The 20,768-nt window shown below is 48.0% G+C and overlaps 1 protein-coding gene and 1 pseudogene across 1 annotated transcript in view; both read right to left on the bottom strand.

The window, feature by feature from the left end:
• Nucleotides 1-226: 226 nt before the first annotated feature.
• MRPS28 (mitochondrial ribosomal protein S28) overlaps nt 227-20,768 on the bottom strand; it is a 52,876-nt gene continuing 32,334 nt past the window's right edge. The window contains exon 3 of the mRNA XM_016151482.2: nt 227-719. Within this exon, the coding sequence (XP_016006968.1) occupies nt 548-719 (172 nt within the window). The 3' untranslated portion in view covers nt 227-547. The remainder of the gene's footprint in view (nt 720-20,768) is intronic.
• LOC118612358 lies at nt 5,142-5,260 on the bottom strand (annotated as a pseudogene).

Genomic DNA, 20,768 nt, shown 5'->3' with positions numbered 1-20,768 from the left:
TCCCTTGCTCCACATCTCGCCAACACTGGTTACTTCTGTCTTTAGATGACAGCCGTTCTGACAGGTGTGAGGTGGTATCTCATTCAGATTTCGATTTGAATTTCTCTGATGCTGAGCACCATTTCGTGCGCCTCCTGGCCATCTACATGTCTTCCTCTTTGGGAAAACATCTTTTCAGATCCTGCTTTACTTTTGTCCTTCGCACATATCACTATCTAACGGCCTATGTATTTTACTTATTTATTGTCTAATTCCTCCCCTTGAAGGTAAGCTCCCTGAGGCAAGCGATTTTGTCTGATTGGTTTACTGCTGTTTAGGGTAGCGCTGACTGACGGAAATCTCAGTACAGTTCACACACTCCGGTCAAAGGGAAAACGTGTATAAAAAGGGAGAAGGGGAGATACAGCTCAAGGACATTCTAACAATAAGAGCCATAATTGTAGGTTTCATTTAATATGCCTTCTTTCAATCACCCACTCGCCATTTTCCAGCTGCGTTCCTCAGGCCTTTCTGGGCTCCACAAAGGAGTGGACGCACTAGATCACGCTCAGCTATGCTCACGAGGCTCCTGCTTCGCCCTGGAGTCCTTAGTCTCCTGCAGTCCCAGCAGGACGGCATCCGCCTCCAGGATGGTCGTATCTGCTGTCGCCCCCAGGAACCTGGACGTGAGTTCCAGATCTAACAGCCGCAGCCGGACTCTGGCTCCGACCTGGTACTTCCTGAATGGCAAAAAACAAATTCCATTAATTCTGCATACCAGAACATGAACGAATAGTTTAAAGTAAAATCCAAACTCTAATTTTAATTTGTGTTGGCTCGGGATTAAGAAATTAACACTAGTATTTGAGAGACAGTTGTTTTTGACAAAAATGTAATTTAGTTCTATCAGAATTTTCATCTTAAAGTTGCCTTTTTCATCTTAAAGTTGCCTTTTTCATCTTAAAGTTGCCTTTAAAGATGCTTATCACCAAGATAAAAATGTATTTCAAACTGAAATTCAAACAAGTTGGTTCTTGCAATTGACATTGATTTTAAGGTGTCATTCATTTTTAAAGTGGGAGAGTATCAAGGGGATACAAAGGTTTCCGGGTACATTTTTTTCCTCTAAAATTAAAATCTTAAAGGAAATTTTATCCAAGCAAAATGGAAAATAAAATCTAACGGCAAAGCACTTAGTCCTGGGATTGACTGCACTGGAATTAACGAGTAATGCTGGCCATAAAACATGCATGACAGCTCAGTTTGGCCAGTAAAATATTTTGAGTATTTTACAATACCAAATAAAAACTGATACTCATTACCTTTTCTTCCTTGATCAATTATTTTAAGAGTTTAAACATCGACATTAAGGCACAGGAGAGCGAAAATATTGCTACCAAATAAAAACTACAAATAAAACTAAATTGATATTTATACTTCGAATTAAATTAAATTGATATTTATACTTCGAATACTCCCAAGTTAATTTTAAAATTAAAATGATTCTATACAAGCAGAAAATGAAGAAACAAGGTTCTCCCAAAAAGTCACTGGAAAGTGACTTCGGCGTAGGCCACGTAGTGAACAATCTCCACCTGCTGCCTGCTCAGGTATTCTGAAGGAATTTATGAAAGGTTCATTTGGCTTTAAGTTCTTTTCCTTTCTGATCATAGAAGTCAGTGTCTTTTTGTAAAATTTGGACAATGACGCAGTCGGTCATTTTCTAGTCCTGTATTTACATACGTGTGTGTGTGTGTATCTGACACATAGATTATATTCTCTGCTTTCGTTTAAAAAAATTGAACCAATATCCTAGCATATTAGTTGAGGCCTAGCTTCATATTCTTAGAAAGCTGCAATTCTAGGACACACTCCGTAAGAATTCTCCACTGAGAAAGGCAGGTTTGTTCACAGACGAGGCGAGGCGCCCTCCCTGCCTCGGATGAGCTGTCGCGCAGTCCTGTTTCCCGTGTGCTGCCCACGGCCTGGCACGGGGTCCGTATCTGTGTCCAGCGTCAGCGCGCCAGGCGCTCAAACGTCTGGCAGGAGATTAACAAGACGCTTGCCGGGAAGAGCCGCCAGCTCCCTGATGGCCCAGGATCTCTCTCTCCTCGGCTTTCGCAGCTGTGTGGGCTGGTGGTTCACTCGACTCTCCTGAGCTAGGCCCAACGCAGCCCTGCACACACTGGTTAGGAAGGGTCAGCGCTCTTCGCCCACTGTTCATTGCTGGTCCACTTCTTTTTAGGCATTTTTGGGAGTATTACTCACAGGTGGACTGTAAACTAACCATGATGAGGGGAACGGTGATTTTTTATAAGAAGAGCTGCACATGTCACAGACACTTGGGACAGAAGTGTGGGTACGGTCACACTGAAGCAGCCCTCGGTGCTGATGGCTCTGTGCCACATAAATGCTGCCAATCTCCAATCCGAAAATGAAAACTGAAACTCGACGAGGGCACAGTAGGCTTGGTAACGTGCTGCAGGCAAATCTCGGCCGCACTTTAGATGCAGTGGCCATTGATCACACAGCTTCCCACCCTCTCTAAAAATCCTGGAAATTATTCAGTGAGCTAGTAAAGGTGATGAAAAGCAAACCATGCCTTTATGTATGCGGAGTAAGGAGTCCTCCACATGTACATGTGGTACATGAAGTAAAACAAAACATCTCTAGGAGATTCCCTGACTTCTGCTGTTGGAAGTACAGCAGCCCGGTCCCCTTTATTCGCGGGGGATACGCCCCAGGACTCCAGTGGACGCCGAATCCGCGCGCGGTACAGAACCCTGGATGTGCTGTTTTTCCTATTCATATCTACCTGTGCCACAGTTTAACTGATAAGGTGGGCGCCACGAGGGATGAATAATGAAGGACACGACGGAACAGGTACTACGACGTGCGGTCGCGGGGTTCCGTGACTAGCTCTGGAGCCGCTGGCGGGGGAAACGCGGGTGCCGTGACCGCAAGCGCCGCGGGGCCGCGCCGGCTGGCCCCACCGCGGTCCCTCGGGTGCGGGGAGCGGGTGCGGCGTGCAGACGCTGCCTCCGGGACGGGACGGCCCAGGACAGCGCGACACCCCACCGCTCTTCTCAGAACTGCGGGCGATTTAAAATCCACGAATTGCTTATTTCTGGAATTTTCCATTCAAAAGTTTTGGACCGAGCCTGATCGCAGGTCACCGACACAGTGGAAAGCAAAACCTCGTACGGGGACCACGGCAGCGGTCCCCCGCCGTGGCTTACGGCTCTGGCCGGGCCACCGCGGTCTCCCCACGAGCCCGCGAGCTCCGCAGGGCAGGGGCCGAACACGCCTGTCCTGACGTTACCACGGGTGACGACGCCCCCACCCAACGGGCCCTGCGGACAGCGGTTCCCACGCTTCCCGGGGCGCCGGAAGCGCCCGGCGAGCGTGTCGAAGATGCCAGCGGAGGGGCCAGACCCGAGAGGGGCCGGCCGGTGTGGGCTGGGACCGGACCCTGCCCTTTCGGCAAGCCCGGCCGGCCCGGCGATTCCGATGGTCTTTTCTGGTCACCGCTGGAGAAAATGCGGCCCGGGATGCCGTGTGCGGCCGAGGGCGGGACGGCTCACAGCGACACGGCCCCACGACACGGCCCCACGACACGGCCCCACGACACGCGGGGCCAGCAAGGGGCGGCCCGGGACGCAGCTTGGCGGCTGTCACCAACTACTCTGCAGGTAACGCACGTTCTCCGTGCGACAACCGCCTTCCGGGGCGAGTCACTGGGACGGCAGGAAAGGCAGGCGGCGGCCACCGGCACGGAGGGAAGCGCCTCGGGGGGGCCGTCCCCCCCCCCCCGCGCGTCCCCCGGGGACACGGCACGTGGGCGGCCCGGCGGGTTCCCCGCGCCCGGGGCCAGCGGCCACGCGGCCAGCGCGGAGCGCGGCCTGGCTCGAGCTCGGGGGCGCCGGCTGGCGCGGGGAGGGGGGGACGGTCCGCGCTGCGGGGACCCCCGGCGCCCGCTAACCACGCGCACGGCTCGCCCTTCCCCCCGCGCCTCCCTCGTCGCGCGTAACGGACTCGCCAGCGCCGCTTTCCCCAGCCTGTCTGCGCGGTCGTCGCATGGTCGCCTCGCTCACGGACCTGGGCCCGGGCACGAAACGCCAGAAGCGGCGACGCGCGGAGCGGGCGCGAGGCCTGGGGGCCGGGGGCGCCCCGGCTGCCGCCCCCAGCCGCGCGGCCCTGGGCCGCCGCCTTCCCCTCTGCCGCAGGCCGCTCCGCCGGGAGCGGGGCCGTGAGCGGGGCCGACAGCCGCGCCCGCCTCCCGGGCCCCCCCCCCCCCTCCCCCCCCCCCCCCCCCCGTGCACGGCGCAGGCGAGCACGCGCCAGACCCGCACGACGCTCGGGACGCGCGAGCTGCCGCCGGCCACCGTGGGGCCGCTGTCCCGGGGGCGGGGCGGGCCCGCCGTCTGACCACGCACACCAACCACGCGGGCTGGGGCTGCTCGGGCGCGGTTCGGTCCCACGGTGCCGGGCTGACATTCGGAGCGGGCGGGCGCGGGCGGCGGGCGCGGGCGGCCTGTGACGCACGGATCTGCTCCGCACTTGCCCTGCTTCTGAACGGGACGTGCATGTGGGGGAAAACCTGCTTGTAATTCCCTGAGCCCGGAACTATGTCTACCAGAGATACAAAGAGTTTGTTTTTTAATAAAACTTTAAGCATATACTAAACTTCCGAGAATGCGATCGCTGTGTTACCTGAGGGGAGGCCGAGCTGGTTTAGCATCTTAGCAGGTGTTACTCGCTGGCGCGGAGCACAGCGCCGCGGGCAGCGCCACCGGTCCACTTCCGTTCTGCTGCGTGTCCAAGGTGCCTCCCTTAGGTCTGCCCTTGGCTCGCCCTTTGCATCGGCAGGGGTCAGTCTCCTCTGTAGCTGCCATCTAAAACCAAGGCTGATGTCCTTACCTTTCAATGCAATGCTTTGAAACCTAATTAAAATATCAGTAATTCCAAAACACTGCTGCCCAACAAAAATTTCTGTGATAAAAGAAAACACTCTATACACTGTGGTTACTGAGCACTGGAACTGTGGCTACGGTGACTGAGGAATTGAATTTCTAAATTAGTTTTAATTTAAATTAATTTAAATTTAAATAGCCATGTGAGTAAATCTCTAGATTTTTTTTTTTATTTATTTGTTTTTTTTACACCTACAGCACCTGGTCTTCCTAGGTGGTCTCTCATCCAAGAACTAAGCAGGCCCGACCCTGCTTAGCTTCCAAGATCAGACGGGATCGGGCGCGTTCAGGGTGGCATGGCTGTAGACTCTAGATAATTTTAAATTGACAATAAAAACAGTAAGCAGTAGTATCAATATACATCGTGGCAGAAAGGCTGGTTTTACAGGAAAAATACCACTCTGAAATAATTTGTTATGATAAATACTACTAATTAGAAACAGCAATAATGCACAATAAGATCCCGTTTTTGCCATTACTAACCCCTCAAACATTTCTTCCTGTTGTTTTGCATTCTTCCTCAAATCTGTGTGGCATTGTACTAGACACACAGCAACTGAACTGTCTTATTAGATAGTTAGAGGTTAAAATTAAATTCTCCGCAAAGGGAGCCTCCCCCAGTGTTTGACGCGTAAAATGAAGACACATGGAAGTCGGGTCACTTGCCGAATGCCACAAAGAGGTATAAGAAGACTCAGGCTTTTTCCTCTTCCTTTTCTTAAGTTCTCAGTTACCCGTGACTTCTTGCAAGAACTGTAAACCTAATCCCTTGGGGGACGGGTTAAAATTTATCACTTCACATGGTCTCATAATGTCTCCCCTTTGAATTAAATGTAAGCCATGCTGCTGCCACTCGACGCATTAATGGGTCCCCATCAGAAAAATGATTGCGTGTGACGGTCACAAATCATGAATCAAATTATCAGGAAAAAATCTCCATGGCTTCGTGCACTGTTGTCTATTATTTTCACATCTTTTTTTTTTTTTAATGAGAAAAAGTCTTGGATATTAATTTTTCAGAAATCATGTATTTCATATTAAAGTCATTAAATACTGTTGTTTTGAGAGGCAAATAGCCTTGTTTTTACTGCTCGGTGTGTTAACTTCAGGTGTGGGCCGCTGGCTGGAGTCTGTGAACTCCCCTAGGTGGCTCAGCCTTGACCGTGACCCCACCCCACCCCCCCCTGGTCCATTGCAGACTTTGTAGACCAGATGCTGCCCTTACCGAGTCTGCACGTCTGAGCTGTTTCGGAAAAGGGCAATTAAATCTGGTTCTGTATTTCCGCGTCAAGGACCTGGTCTGAAGACCTGCCTTCGGAGAGGTTTCTGACGTTCCTTCCACAGACATTCTTGAGCATCTGTCAGTGCGTGCTGGTGGTGGTTCTCGGACTTAAAATAGAGACTCTCTCTGACTAGTTCTTTGACACAAATACATTAAAACCCAGCTAACGATTACAAGGCTTGGACTGGACCACAGTATCCAAAGGGAATATTGTGAGAATTCCGACTTTGCTAGTCAACTGAACTGTTTTGCCATAATCATAATTCTCAGAGGTTTTAAAAACAGTTATTTTGAAATCACTAACCATCTGTATTTTCATCTCAATAAGTTAAAAGTTTAGAATGTTTTCTTATTTTCTTACAATTCCTTAAAGTTTTAAGACTTTAGAAGTTTTTCTTTTTCTTTTGAAGATAAAAAATACTTCTAATGGTTTAATTAACACCAATTTGTTTTTTCTAATTTGTATGAATGTTCACAGTAAGGTTGATCTATATGTAAAGCCAACAGTGGTGGGGGGAGGGAGCGAGGGGGAGAAAGGGAGAGAAGGAGGGAATTAGGGAGAGAGAGAAAGGGAGGGAAGGGGAAAGAAAGAGAGGGAGGGAAGGAGGGAGGGAAGGAGGGAGACAGAGGCCTTTGTTTCTTAAATGAACTATCTAGGCATCCTTCATTAAAAAGCCCTGTTAGAATAGACAAGGTCTTCTGCAGTTCTATAATTTTATTCTACTGTTAGACAATTTTAAGTGTTTGAAAACTGACATAGTACAGAGTGATATTAAATGCAAAACTGATAAATGTGTATACAAATGCAAAAATTTAAGACTTTTTACTAGCAAATATAAAATTCGCTTAGCCTTAAATATTCAATTTCAAGTGAACCTTTAAAAGCAGACTACCTAGTACACTTCAGATTCACCTCACTTTTTCAACACAGCGCCTGCCACGTTTCCTTCCTTGGCCCACCCGACCCAGGGCTTCCTTCCGGTCACCCTGTAAGACGCCTACGGAGATGCTCTCACGGCCTTACTCCCCCTACCGCCCGTGGACACCGCAGCCATGGTCAGCGACATGAAGGTGAGGGCACTCATGGAGTTCTACAACCCTCCCGTACCTCCACTCTCTGAAATTTAAAATACAGTACAAATCTTAAGTCCCGATTTATTAACCCAGGTCGTCAGAGAAAAATTATTATAATCATCACTTCTATCCAAATTGTTACCAAAAGCCCTTTGAAAAAACTACTGATCATCACTTTAAAAATACTATACAGGGTGTACCTATCAATGAAGCCAAAACGAACAATGCTGTCACCTGGCAACCGGAAACCTGCATGCTCTCGGGCACCAAGCAAAGGATGCTGTTCATAGCACCGCGCTGCATTTCCTTGACTGCAATCATCCTGGGTAAGAATTTTAATTTTTTTTTTTTCAAAGCATCTCTTCATGATTTAAAATTGTAAATAAGTTTTTTTATTTGCTTTTATTTTTATTAAGGAGGCTGTGGCTATTCCCTTGGGATTAGATAACGCTATTATTCTAAAGTTTTTACTACCCAGAAAACACCATTCAAAAAAATCAAAATTCCGAAAGAACCGTGTTAGGTTGGCATTTTCGCTAATATAAGTATCTCTGAATAAATTCTTATGTTTTCAAAGGAAAGCAAAACAGGGTAGAAGCATAGTGACTTAAAATTGTTTTCTTCACTACTCAAAAGGGATTAGGGGTCCCTAATAAGAAACTCTTAGTCTGACAAGCCTTCATGTCCCCTCTCGAATTCTACTGAACTGCGGTGGCCTGCATCTCGCTGTCCCTGCCCATGTAAACGGACTTCCCAAGTCGGTGTCTACGCAGGGGGAGGGGGAAATCTCCAGATCCTAAGATCTTTCAACTGGCCAAGAAGATGTGGGTGAACAGCAGAATTCTGTTCAGAGAGCATACGTCTCGCATCGATAACTAAAGAAAGCTGTAGTCTATTGGTAGTGGTTAGAGATAACGAAATTTTTGATTAAAAGAAATGGACAGTGTTTAAGAACAATCCTACTCCCTCATGCACTCATTGTGTGTGAAGAGCTCCATCACCACCCTGCCACCTTGGACAACGTTGTCTTTGTAGCAACATGGAGCCCCCAGGCTTCGATTTCTTTGAAGCATTCGTTATCATTCTGTACCAAGCAGACACTCTGGATGTGAAGCATAAGCCTGTGGTCTTAGGAGTTCAGAGTCCATTGGGGACGATAAGTAACTGCAGTGCGGCGTGCAATGCCACGTGCGAGGCACAGGGGACTGCGAAGAATTCCTTAGGGAAGACGGGTCAGGGCGCCGGGCAGAAGAGCTGACATTTATGTTAATTTTAGAAGGAATGGGAATTCAGCAGGGAGGCAGACAGGAGAATCGAGACGTACCTCGAGACCCAACCTCCATGAGCAAGGCCCTCCTCCGACTCCTCTAGCCTGAAGATATGCTTCCCTTCACTGACCTGCCAGTTCGCCAGTCCGCAGCTAAGACAGGGCCCCCACTGCGGTCTGGAACCACGACTTTCAGCTCTCATTACCAACAACTCCGAACGAGCACACGCCTCGTTCTCTAACTCGGATATAGGCGTCCTGAAGGTAAGGATCATACCTGATGGTCCTTCACGGAGAAAGAGCGAGTTAATGCTGCTCCGATGTTGAGACGAAGAATCCAGAAGAGAGTGAGCCTGAGTGTGAGAACCAGGAGCTTTACGACCGGGTTCTGCCTCCTCCTACTGGTTAATCCCTTTGGGTCTCACCTTTTTCTAGCGAAAGATAGTCAGCTAGCTATCCACGGTTCTCACAAGCTCCAAACCACCATGAATGTACTAGTCCAATTTCTCATTCAACAACCCATCTAATTAGGGGAGATCTGACAGTTTCCAGTCTCTGCTACCTTTTATAGTCTCCCTTCCCTTCTTGTTCAGATTTTATGCAGCAAGCAATTAAAAGGCCGTAAACATTCATTCAATACCGTATTTAACATAAAAGGGGGGAAGAGAGGGGCAAGTAAAAAAATTCAATTAACATCCCTGTTAACTGCCAATACAGCACAGCTAATTGTTCTCCTTCAAGTAAACTATGCAGAACACCCGAACAGACAACGCTGGCAAGCAAATTAAAGAATACTCACCTTTGCTCTCTAATTAGTAAATTTAAACATATGGTTTGAACATTTCACAATACAGTATTTACATTTAAACAGAAGACATTCCAAGTATACACAGAGAGATCGCGAAAATGTGAAACACGTATATCATGCCCCTTCTGTTTTGTAAGAAAACCTCATCCTAAATGAACAAGCGGGTTTAGAAGAAACAATTAAAAAGATATTTTCTTTAACTATTTTGAAACAGACTAGCAATTATCAAAAAAGAAAAAGAAAAAAGAAATAGTTCCATTTGAAAAGTGGTTACAGTTCTAACTTCACAGTCACAAACTCCTTTGTTGGATGACATTAAAATAAATTAGCTGTTAAAAACCAGTGCTTGCAAAGTCATTCTGCTGCCCAAGTACGGGACAGGCTCCCTGACCACAGAACTCTGCCAGCTCTACCTTTTACAGAGAGTTTGCCAAGATGAGTGTGTTATTAGCCAGGCTAGGCTGAAACAATCCGCTGCCCACAAAGCTACTTTAATGTACTGTCTCTATTGAAAATCACAGTAATCCAACAATACATGACGATACTTTCCCATCATTGCAGCAATTCCCACCACAGGCAACACTTTGTCCCCAACAAAGAAGCCTCACATTCTACGTCGGCGAAAACTCCGGTCCTGCCTGCAACTGTAAGGCTGCCAAGAGGAGCATCTGTGTGCTCCGCGGCGCACAAAACCGGCTCTCTTCTTGTTCCTTTCCTCCCCCCCTTTCTGTTTTCTCCTTTTTTATTTCCTAGACAATAAACTGGGTGATTGCTTGGTAAGGAAATAAGTCTTTCATCCCCTTCCTCTTCCCTTTTGTTTGTTTGTTTGTTTGTTTTATATGACAAACAACTACATCTGCCATCTCCGGTTACGTCCAAATCCTAAAAACGGTACAGTAGATTTTCTAATTTCATATGAGCTTAGAATGTGAGCATCTGAAGTGCTGACTTAAAGATGCAGGTCCCTAACAGGATATTAACAAAAAGAAGACACCCAGTTCTGAGAACATTCTAGAACTTCGTTTACATTTACAGAGTGATAAAGTCAAATAAAATACTAAAAACTGGTAATCTACTCAAGACTAAAACTTGTTAACTATATGTTTCCTGTAGAAAATTCACAATATAAGCTACTATTTCCATAGGAATAGTACATTTTGGTATTTTACACCAAGAAAGACATCTGTTATGTCAACCTTCACCTCAAATCAACACCTAGGCTAAGAGAAGTAAAAGAAATTAAGGCACACCATGAGACGAATGGACAAGATATGACTAGGAATTCACCCGAGAAAACCTACATATACAGGCTCACAGCGTCTATCTGCTCCCCGAACAGAAGAAAAAAAAGGTTCAATTTGATTAATGATCAAATAGATGCAAATTAAATCTAGATATTTTTGTTATTGATATGGTTAATATTTAAAAAGAGTACCCGAGTTTGCAAAAGAAGAGACTAGTTGGGGTTTTAAATGAGTACTGCCTTGCTAGAGAGCAATTTGGCAATGTGAGTGTTTGTACCATGTGGTCCAGCAATTTTACTTTTAAGATTTTATTCAATACAAGTGAGGAGAGATAGGCATAAGAATGTTTACTGTAGCTTTATTTAAAATAGAAACAATTTAGAGATAGCCAAACATCCAACTATGGAGGATTTGTTAAATAAATTATGATACATCTCTATAAAAAGTACTATACAACCAAGAAAAACAAGGTTTAAAAGAACATGTAATAAAATGTTTACCGTATAGTTAATATATGAAAATAACAGGTTATAAAAATTGATATGACAATCTACCTTTCAAAAAATGTATCTTGCTTAGGAAAAATAAAAATGTCAATAATAGTATTATCTCACAGTGGTATGGTAATAAATTTCTTTATTTTATAATACACGTCATTAGTTTTAGAACCAGAAATATGTCCCTGAACTACTGCCTCTTAGAATTGATAGCAAAATTTAATTATTATCATTAAAGAAAAAAAGGGTAACTCATTTCTTCTCAAAGATACATTAACATTTTCTTGGGTTTTCAAAAACTATTCCATTGAAATCACGTAAAATTTCACGTGAAAGCTGAAGCAAGTGGTAAGTAGAAAGGGAGTCAGCAGAATAATTTAAGAGGCTAAGAATGGAAAAATCTCTTAGGTTTATCACTTTAAGTAGTAGTGGGCAATCACAAAATCATAGCTCAGAAAGTTTAATACAGATAGAGCTGATTGACACCAATTTTCATTCCCAAGTGACTAGACCCTAGTAGACTGAAATGACATAAACAATTATAATTTGTGTAAGAGAATGTGTATGATTATTGGTAGAAATGAAATAAATGAAAAATAATGCAGTTTTTGCACTTTAAATCAAAGACAACAGAGTATTTTTACCTTTCATAGCTTGACATTACACTACAAAACTGGATTAATAACGAAATCACTTTCCAATTTTATCTTAAAAGGATGAAGGTATTCTCTAACACTTTACAGGCCATGTTTACTCTCCTCTGACAAGCTGCACAGGAGCCAGGATGCTACAAACGGGGGGTCTGTGAGCTCTGAAACATGCAAAGCGTGGCCTTGATGCCTCCAGATGTATTGTTTCCATGACGCATGTTGTAAACTAGTTTTAAAGCACATAGCTTGCTTGTGATTCTGCTATAGTACCTTGTCCATGTACCTCTTTTGGGGAAAAAAAAAAATCTGCTTAATATGGCAAAAAAAAAAAAAAAAAGGTGTTTGCACCTGTTACATAAATGAGAGAGACAGAGCTGCACTCTATTGAATAACACCAGTTTGACACATGGTATTTAAAAACCATCACTGGGAAGGTGAATCAGTCTCCTGGTTTGTGATCTGGATTTCTTCTCATGATACACAGAGTTCGTGTTGTATCTAAAGTATTATTATTCTAGAAGCTAATGAACCCACCTGTTTCTGTGTTCACTCGTATACAACCAAATCACGTTCATGATAAAACTAGACATGTGAAGACCTGTCGACAGATAACACAGCTTCTAAAGGATGTAGAGATTCCTTCTGATTTAATTACTGAGGACGTGCATTCGGGGTCGTCTGCCCAGTGGCGCACGAACGCCGTGCTACCCAGACGCGGAGGGGCAGGCCACAGAGGCGCCGTCTTCGGCAAGCGCCGACTTTTTCATGGAGTTTACTGACCTCCTACCATGTGCTCTGCGCTTTACACGTTACTTTACCGATTCTCACACAAACAGCTTTAGAGGCAGATGTCCCTATCAGCATTTTCCAAGTGAAAACACTTTCGCAAAGTCACACAGCGAGTGAACCACAGAGCCGGGATTCGAACCCTGGCCTCCGACTCCAGTCTGCACTGTGCTTGTTTCACTGTCGTTCGGGCAGGAGAAGTAAACGCCTGGATGCTAACCTACGGGGACACCTCGCGGTGGAAGTTTTAGCACCAAAGGCCCCCGGATCGAAACTCCTCGCCTGCCGTCAGTGCCCCGGGTCCTCGAAGATACTGGCAGAGTCCGTCTGTTTACGCGAGTTAGGTCTAAACTCAGTGTTTGACGTAAAAGGATTCATAGATAACTGGACAATTTTTTTTTTTTTTTTTTGCGCATCTGTCAAAAAGGTACATTAGACTGTCAAGTATGACCTCACTGATTTCTAGAGAAGCTGGACTGTAAGTTAATGGCATAGGTGGGTTTTCTGATCAGGGAACTCTGATCTGATCCTATAAATAAGTGAAAAAAGATGTTTATAAGCATTTGCACACGTGTACGGAGTAAGTGAAACCAAACGTCTAACATGAAGGAGTCCCTGCGCGTGCTGAGCCGGCTGGAGGCAGGGGGGCCTGGTGACTGCGCTCACTTCCAGTTTCTGTCGCTACGCACCAGCAATGAGTTTCAGAGGCGCTTACTGGCAGGTCAGGGCTGCTTCCTCTAGACTCCTCAAGACTGGGTTCGGTCGCCTCGCCCGGCTCTCACGCAGGACAGGACCCCGCCTTTCCCTTCCAGATGCGTGCACTCACACTGGAAGCCACGTCCTTTGCGGTCGCCCGCCTTCTCCCACATTTGAGAGCAGGACATCGCCCCTCCGACGAAGCCCGCGCTGGCTGAGGGACACGGTGATCCCTCAGGACCGTCGTGACACAGTCACACACTCGCTGTGCCACCAAGGGGGGCGTTCCGGGTTTAATGCGTCACACGCAGTTTTAAAGCAGAGGCGTCCCCAGTGGAGCCGCCCCAGCACACCTGCCTCGTCGCCCTCTCAGGCCTCTGTGAATGTGGCTGCATCACAAAGTTTTTGCACAGACAATACATTATTTTTTTGTAATGAAAAACAGACGGATGGGCCAGGTGCCCGTCCGGACGCCTGTTATCAGGTCCCCCTGCAGGCGTCCCTCCAAAGGGCAGTGCCTTCTGGCGCTCCGGCCTCTTCCCCCGATGCTGGCGTCACCCTTCCTGTCGCCCGGGGACCTGCCTCCACTTCCTGTACGGCTTTTATAAGTGACCCACGTCTAATCTCTCAGCTGGGAAGCCGCATCGTTTCATTCAGAAGCTCATGCTGGCGAGGGCTGGCGAGGCTCCCTCTGGGCCTTCGGCCCCCAGCAGGCGCCTGAGGGGCTGGGGGCTGTGTTGGCGCTGATCTGGGGGTCTCATTGCCACACGCTGATTCTTTACATTCGGGTAAGACTGGCGGATCACACACTGAGCAGGGACGTCCGGTAAGAAGACACCGGAGGTTTTGTGGCCACTGTTTTTAGAACCTTTTCTGCAGGTTCCCGGCTGTCGTTATAGGAATCTTATTCCAGACAAATGATTTATTTCCTCATAAATTCTGCTTTTGACCTCAGTCTCGCAGGAGGGGGCAGAGACTACGAATCCGGGAAGAAGGTGAGACGAGCGATTCGGAAGCCCGGCCTCGGCTCGCGGGCGAGAGGCTGAGCACGAGGCTGAGCGCAGCCGGCTGAGGGAGGCGGGCAGGTTCCCACAGTGTCAGGTTGCTGGCCCGGGGCACACACAACCTAGGCGACAATTCACTGAGATTTAAACTGCTTTTTCAAAGCCGACTTTTCCAAACAATGGATCATCTACCTTTTAAATGCTAGGTGAAATTCTACCGGCCTTCTCCAAAAAAAGGGACAAGGAGCTGTATTGTACTGGACAAAAGGAACAGAGAGAAGCAGGGAGGCCCGGGGCCCCATCGGGGTGGGGAGAATCGGTGACAGTTTCTCACAGGTGAAAAGGCGAGGAAGCCCACAGCACCGATGGCATTTCATCATTTTTTGGCCCTAGGTATTCAAATAACTAACAGACGAACCAGTGATATAAACCTAAGTTTAAATTTAAAATTAAAAATTTAAATCAGATTAGTAGAACACTAGCCCCGAAACTAAAAAAGGATGTGGCTTTAAGAAAAAGTGAGACCCAGAATCGTTGGTAGTTACTTTATAAATTTAATCATTTGAGTAAATACGTGAAAATCTTCAAGTCCTCCAGCCCTTTCCTCAGTCCCGAGCGTGACGCTTTAACTTCTAGACCCATCGTTCCCTTTCCTTCAAGATCACCAAATGAAGAAGCGCACTCCAAACGGAGCTCCAAGGTGCGACTGTCATTCTCCGCATCCTGTTATTCTCCATACGTGACATCCTGTGTCTGTATGGCCTTAATGCCAGAGATCTCCAGTGCTCACGTCTCCAAACTAAGCAATTCCTGATCAAGAAAGAAAAGATCTGCAGAGGAGACCCGATGTGGCATAAAAACTACCTCGGTGAGGCTCTCTGAGAAGTCAGCTATTCAAGGCCCCTGCCCCTAGTCTTCCTGAGTCGGCCTGCTGCTTAGAATGAAGTTCGGCTCCTCTGGGGACTTAGACTCGACTTTGTTAACGTCAGTTAGCTGGTATAAACTGAAGAGCTACAAACGAGCTACTTGTGAGCTACAAATGAGCTACTTGTGAAGTTTGGTTTTATATGTTGAAGTTAAGTTCATTGCCAAAGATAAATCACTTGTGATCAAAGAGAAAACTGTTTTTTGACTATTTATTCGGATCTAAAGAGAAGGTAGATATGTATATCTTCCACTGCATTATGCAGCATAAGTATTTACAACTAAAATACTGTAAATTAAAAAGGAAAGGATTAAGATGAAAAGTGCTTCTTGTGCTCACGCTAAACTGTGGAAGAAGGTCAAGCATGGTTTCTGCATTTAACCTACTCTAACGTGGTCGGGTGGTAAGGAAACAGGTAAGCTAAGTCGGAGAGAGCACCTGGAGCCGGGAGACGTACCCCAGAGCCCCCAGTGCGCACGAAGGGTCCGCCGAGGTGACAGGTAGGCCGCCGGGGCACAGTGAACTTGCGATCGCAGGGCGAAAATGAAAACCATTCCGCTTTGCCTGCGGAGGCTCGGCGGCTGCGTTTCTCCCCGCGGGACAGTGGGCAAGTCCACGGCACAGGGACGGCGCTGGCTCCCCGGCCCGTCTGAGCGGAACTCAGAAGCAACACACTTGGACGAAGGGTGAAAATAAAGTCACACTTTCCATGGAGTCACAAACTGTCATTGGCACAAACGACGCTTTGTAACTACCTCAGAACGTCTCAGTTTCGACAACCGACTCTGCTGAAAGCGAAGGTATGACATCCTGGGAAGAGCGTCAAAACCCCAGAATTATCCCCAAATTTCTGGCTCGAAGACCGATTCCAGGCAATGTCCGTATCCATCTGGCTCTGCAAACACTAGTTTCTTTCATGGAATTCCTGTGCCCAGAGCGGAGGGGATGGTCCCGGGAGCCTGGAGGCAGAGGCGTTAGGGTCCGTGTGAATCCACCCCAGTTCTCAAGAACGCGCCGTCCCCACCGGCCCCCAGACCTGGCCTCTGGGCACCCTGCGCCGGGGTTCGTGCCCTCTTAGCATTTCAAGCAAACGAAACTGCCGTTGGGAATGCGTTTAACGTACTAAAAACATTAATGGTTTGAAATTTTCTAACAAGCCATTATAACTATGGCTGGCACAAGAAATAACTTCACATGCTATCTACACATGAAAGCCATTTTGAATATGTGGCCCACTTTTGAATAAAACAGACAAAAACCCATAGTTGTATGTCCCTGTCCTAGATCACTCAAGGAGAGATTCTGGGGGGAAAAGTGGGGTGCGGGGGAGGGAGGCTGGCAGGAAACTCAATTCAAACTACTTCAACATCCTTCTCTCAACTATTCTTAGGAGAAATCAATAGCACTATTTCATTCAAACTGGGCAAAACCTCAGATTACAAGACTCCGGTGCCGGCTGTCTTGTTCACACCTCTGTTAACTCTCGCTGTTAATACCCAGTGCTCCTTCCCCAGCGGTGAGGCGGACCTAGCAGCGGCCTCGGGGTGGGCCAGGCCACCTGCCCCGCGGGGGGAAGCCGTGTGCTGCCGGCCCGGGGCACCCGTTGCTGTCGGGAGCGGCCGCGAAGGCTGCTGCACAGCGCACTGAGCGCCGGCGGCCCGAGACGAAGGGGAGAATGACCGCCCCTAACGTCTCCGATGACTCATTATATTTCCAAATAGTTTCCTTTACGGAATATTACATTGTTTTTGATCATTTCGATTTTAGATTCCTCAGCATTCTATGCACTGAAGCAAAACCTCACTAATATCACTATGTTTTAGGAAACATTTTTACTTTAACAAAAAATATTGACTATACTTGATTATGTCTGCAATTTACTTTGAAATGTTTAAAATATACACACTTCAAGGGATGGTCAACTATAATCATAAAAATCCGTGTTTTAGAGGTGACTACTCTAAGTGCCTCTATTACCTACATTTCAGTGGACAACTCGACCTTTTGCTAATCGGTGTGTTGAATGTCAGAAGATTTCGTTGGTGAAAACAGGGGGCTACAACCGGAATGACTATTAAAAACGGGGTCCCATTTGTGAACGAAAAAGCATTTAAGACTTACGGGCTGCTCAACAGCGCTCTGAGGACTCGCCTAGTGCACGCGCGGAGCCAGGAGCCGCTGGGCGCGGACGCCTGCCCCCTTCGTGGGACAGCGTCCTCCACGCCGCCCGCCCGCTGCTGGCTACAGGGGCGCACGATTCCCCCCGAGGGACCCCTTTCCTGCAAGGCGATCGTCAGAGCCTCTCTGAGGACTGAGACGGGGTTCGCTCAAGTTCAAGAACCACCTTGTGTGAGCTCGTGAACACCGAGTCCAGAAAGCTCTGCTTGGCTGTGTGTTTATCGCAGCGGAACTGGGTCTGAGGTTCGCTGTCATTATAACTCGCTAACGAGGTCTCAGGAGCTAGTCCTTGCCTACTTCAAATTTCCTTGGCGGCTATCACCTACCAAAAGGGCCCCAGAGCAGGTTCTGCCCCCACTGGCTCCGGTAAGTAAGCGGTAAGACTGGACTTAAGAATAATCCCATTTAAGCTATAATCTTGTCGAGTGCGAGATTCCAAATCAACATATGACTACTACTATCACATGGCATTTATTAATATAGTCATATTGATCTGCTTAGGAACACATGACTTTACAACGACACATATAAAACACGACAGGTTTCACGAGACCAGTGTGTGCGTCTGTTAAGTCCCAGCTTCCTGGCCACAGGGAAGGCCTCTCAGAAATCTGCTACAGGCCGTTAGAGGAAAATGCACATACAGACAGAGCAGCACTGCGAAACAAACGCTGTTGCCGAGAAGCCTGACCGCAAGGGAGTGCACTGTAAACGGAAATTTACTCTCCTAAAACCTCTGGGCAAGAGAACGGAGGAGAATGAACAGCCCTAAAACAACCCTACGTATATGCAGGAGACCGGGTATACGATCGAGCGTTTTAAATTTGTGGGGAAAAAACAATGGGCTAGTAAATAAATCGCATTACATCTGGGAAAAACCCCTGAGATCTCTACATCGAACCCTACACTGGAGTAAGCTACGCGGCGACACGGGGCTTCTCCCGAGCTGACGACGACGTCCCGGAGCGCGACCCTTGTGACGGGCGCACTGACTGCCACTACACTGTGTGCTTTAAACGGTTAAAATGGTGATTTCTGTTACATGTATTTTATCACAAAAGAAATAATTTGCAGATACATTACAGAAACTAAGTATGAGAAACCAAGCTTCGATTATATTATACAAGGACGGGGCAGTCTCTCTCTGAGCTCGGGACAGGAGGGGCTCTTCCAGCTCAGACACGCGGGTCTGTCATTCCAGCTGTCCAACAGTTATCCCAGAGCTCGGTGCCCTCAAACAACAAACTCGTTTATGTTGCTCCAGCATTGGAACGTGGGCGGCGCCCCCTGCTCCATGCCGGGGCTGCGGGGCACCGGCCTGGGACCACGGGGCTCGCGCACACTGATGGCGGATGGAGGCTGTCCACCTGTCCTTCCTGCAGGGCCTGGGCTTCCTCACAGGATGGTGGTCGCTTCCACGAACATCCCGAGACGGGAGATGGAAGCTGCCGGCTTCTTAGAGCCTGTGCGCCGGACTACCGTGCGAGGAACCACACGGCACAGACTCAAGGGGACAGAGAGAGACGCCCCAACCCTCGATGCGACGAATGTCAAAGGATTTGGGGGCCATGTTTTAAGATTATGATAGCACCTCATAAAGGATGGGCACAGTTGATTACATCGCATGATAAAAGTCATCATAAAGGTAAAACATGAGATAGTTTAAAAAGATGTAACTTGTTACACACCTAAGAATTAACATCCAGAATACATAAAGAGGTAAATTAAAATATCTCCTCTATAAGATTGTCTAAATAAAGTCTAACGAAAAATCGTGTTTTTGAATACCATTCTTCTCTGCCACCTCCATTTCCTCCTTCGTGACAAAGCCCCAATTTGTGATGTTTTTCAGGAGAAGCTGACTGCAGTCCCCACCCCAGGGATGTCTCAGGGCTAGTTCCTTGGCTGTGTGACCAGTGCATGCAGGTGCCTGTGACCGCTGGCTCGAGATTCCCAGGAGGTTAGCTCTGCGTCCGCGCTGTGTGAGTGAGTGCGCAGTGAGACGACGGTGGCCGTGCCCGGGGTGCGGAGCCTCGGCCCGCGCGCGGTCCTGTCTCCTCGGGCCCTCCTCCGCCCCATTCCACCGCCGCCCGGCACCGTTGCCATCATCTCGCAACCAGAAAGGGGTCAAGCCTGAGCACGACCCACACGGAGAGGAGGCCAGTGGAAACGAGAGGACCACACAGGCGGCTCTTCCCACGTCGCAGCTGGATCACAGCTGCCTCTGGACTCCTTGTCACGCTCAGTATTTAAGCGAGACTTCCTGGCTGCTGCAGACAGTTAGGGCGGGCCTCTGTCAGCTGCAGCTGAAACCGTTCCAAACGCCGACGGCATCCTGAAGCACGTGGCTCGGCACCTTCGCTGAGGATACAGATCTCACGGGAGCCGCTCCGACAGCTTTGGACACTTACTGCCCGTTCCTCTGACATGTCCCTAACTTTCCTTTCCCCAAGTGAATTCTATGTTATTACCAAGGTCACATTTTAAAGCAAACCATTCAGAAACACCCTCTTCCAAAACTTGTTAGAAAATATGCATGATTTCCATGATCACAGACAGATGGAGAGACCCAATGTTATTCACATAGATTGAGATGGATTATCATAATGGACTTAACGTGGGATATTGGAAAGCAACAAGTTTCTCGCAAGCCTACTTTCTTCTTCTTTCTACCCAGCCTTCCAAAATCAAGCTCATCCTCAATGGGCTGCAAACCATACAAACACAGAATAGGAACCAACCTATCCGCACGGGGATAGAAATTGCGCCACATTCTGCGTGGCAGGAGAATGACGTGAATGGTCTCCGCGGTGAGGCAGGACTGTGCTTCCTACGCAGCGCTCCGGGACCCAGGTCCCAACGGACAGGACCCGCAGCCCCACGCGGCAGGGGCCCCGCTGTGCCGGGTCCCGCTCGCCCACGCCCCTGCACCAGGCGCCTCGGCACAGGGCGGGGCCCTGCGCTTCCCACGGCTGCTTTCTCCACTGCAGGGAGCCAGCTGCTCACAGGATGACAGGGCCTCTGGAGAGCTGCCTAGTTCTGCAAAGCCAACGGGCTACTCCTGGGCAAGTTCAAGGGAAGACTGGACAGTAACACCTGCGGTCAGGTGTCCTGGATAAACTGGCCGTAGGTGAAACACCCTAGAGCAGGCTAGGAACAAAAATTTTATCTAATTTGGAGAAAAACTGTAATCCCTTAAAAAGAAAAAAAACCCAGCTAAGACCCATGATTACAGCTTCCTTAGAGATAACTTCGGGCAGTGGGAAAATTAATTAGACATTCTTCAGAAGCCATGGAGCTGAAGTCAGTGCACTGCCTAACGGAGCAGCTGTCAGTGCAGAGTGGGTTCCCGCCCTAATCCTGTTCTGACCTCACACTAGAGCCTGAGAACCTGTCAGAAAGGTG

Source organism: Rousettus aegyptiacus, unplaced genomic scaffold, assembly GCF_014176215.1.
Source record: "Rousettus aegyptiacus isolate mRouAeg1 unplaced genomic scaffold, mRouAeg1.p scaffold_m13_p_15, whole genome shotgun sequence".
NCBI classification, from domain to species: Eukaryota; Metazoa; Chordata; class Mammalia; order Chiroptera; family Pteropodidae; genus Rousettus; species Rousettus aegyptiacus.
This window is presented reverse-complemented; position numbering and strand designations above follow the sequence as displayed.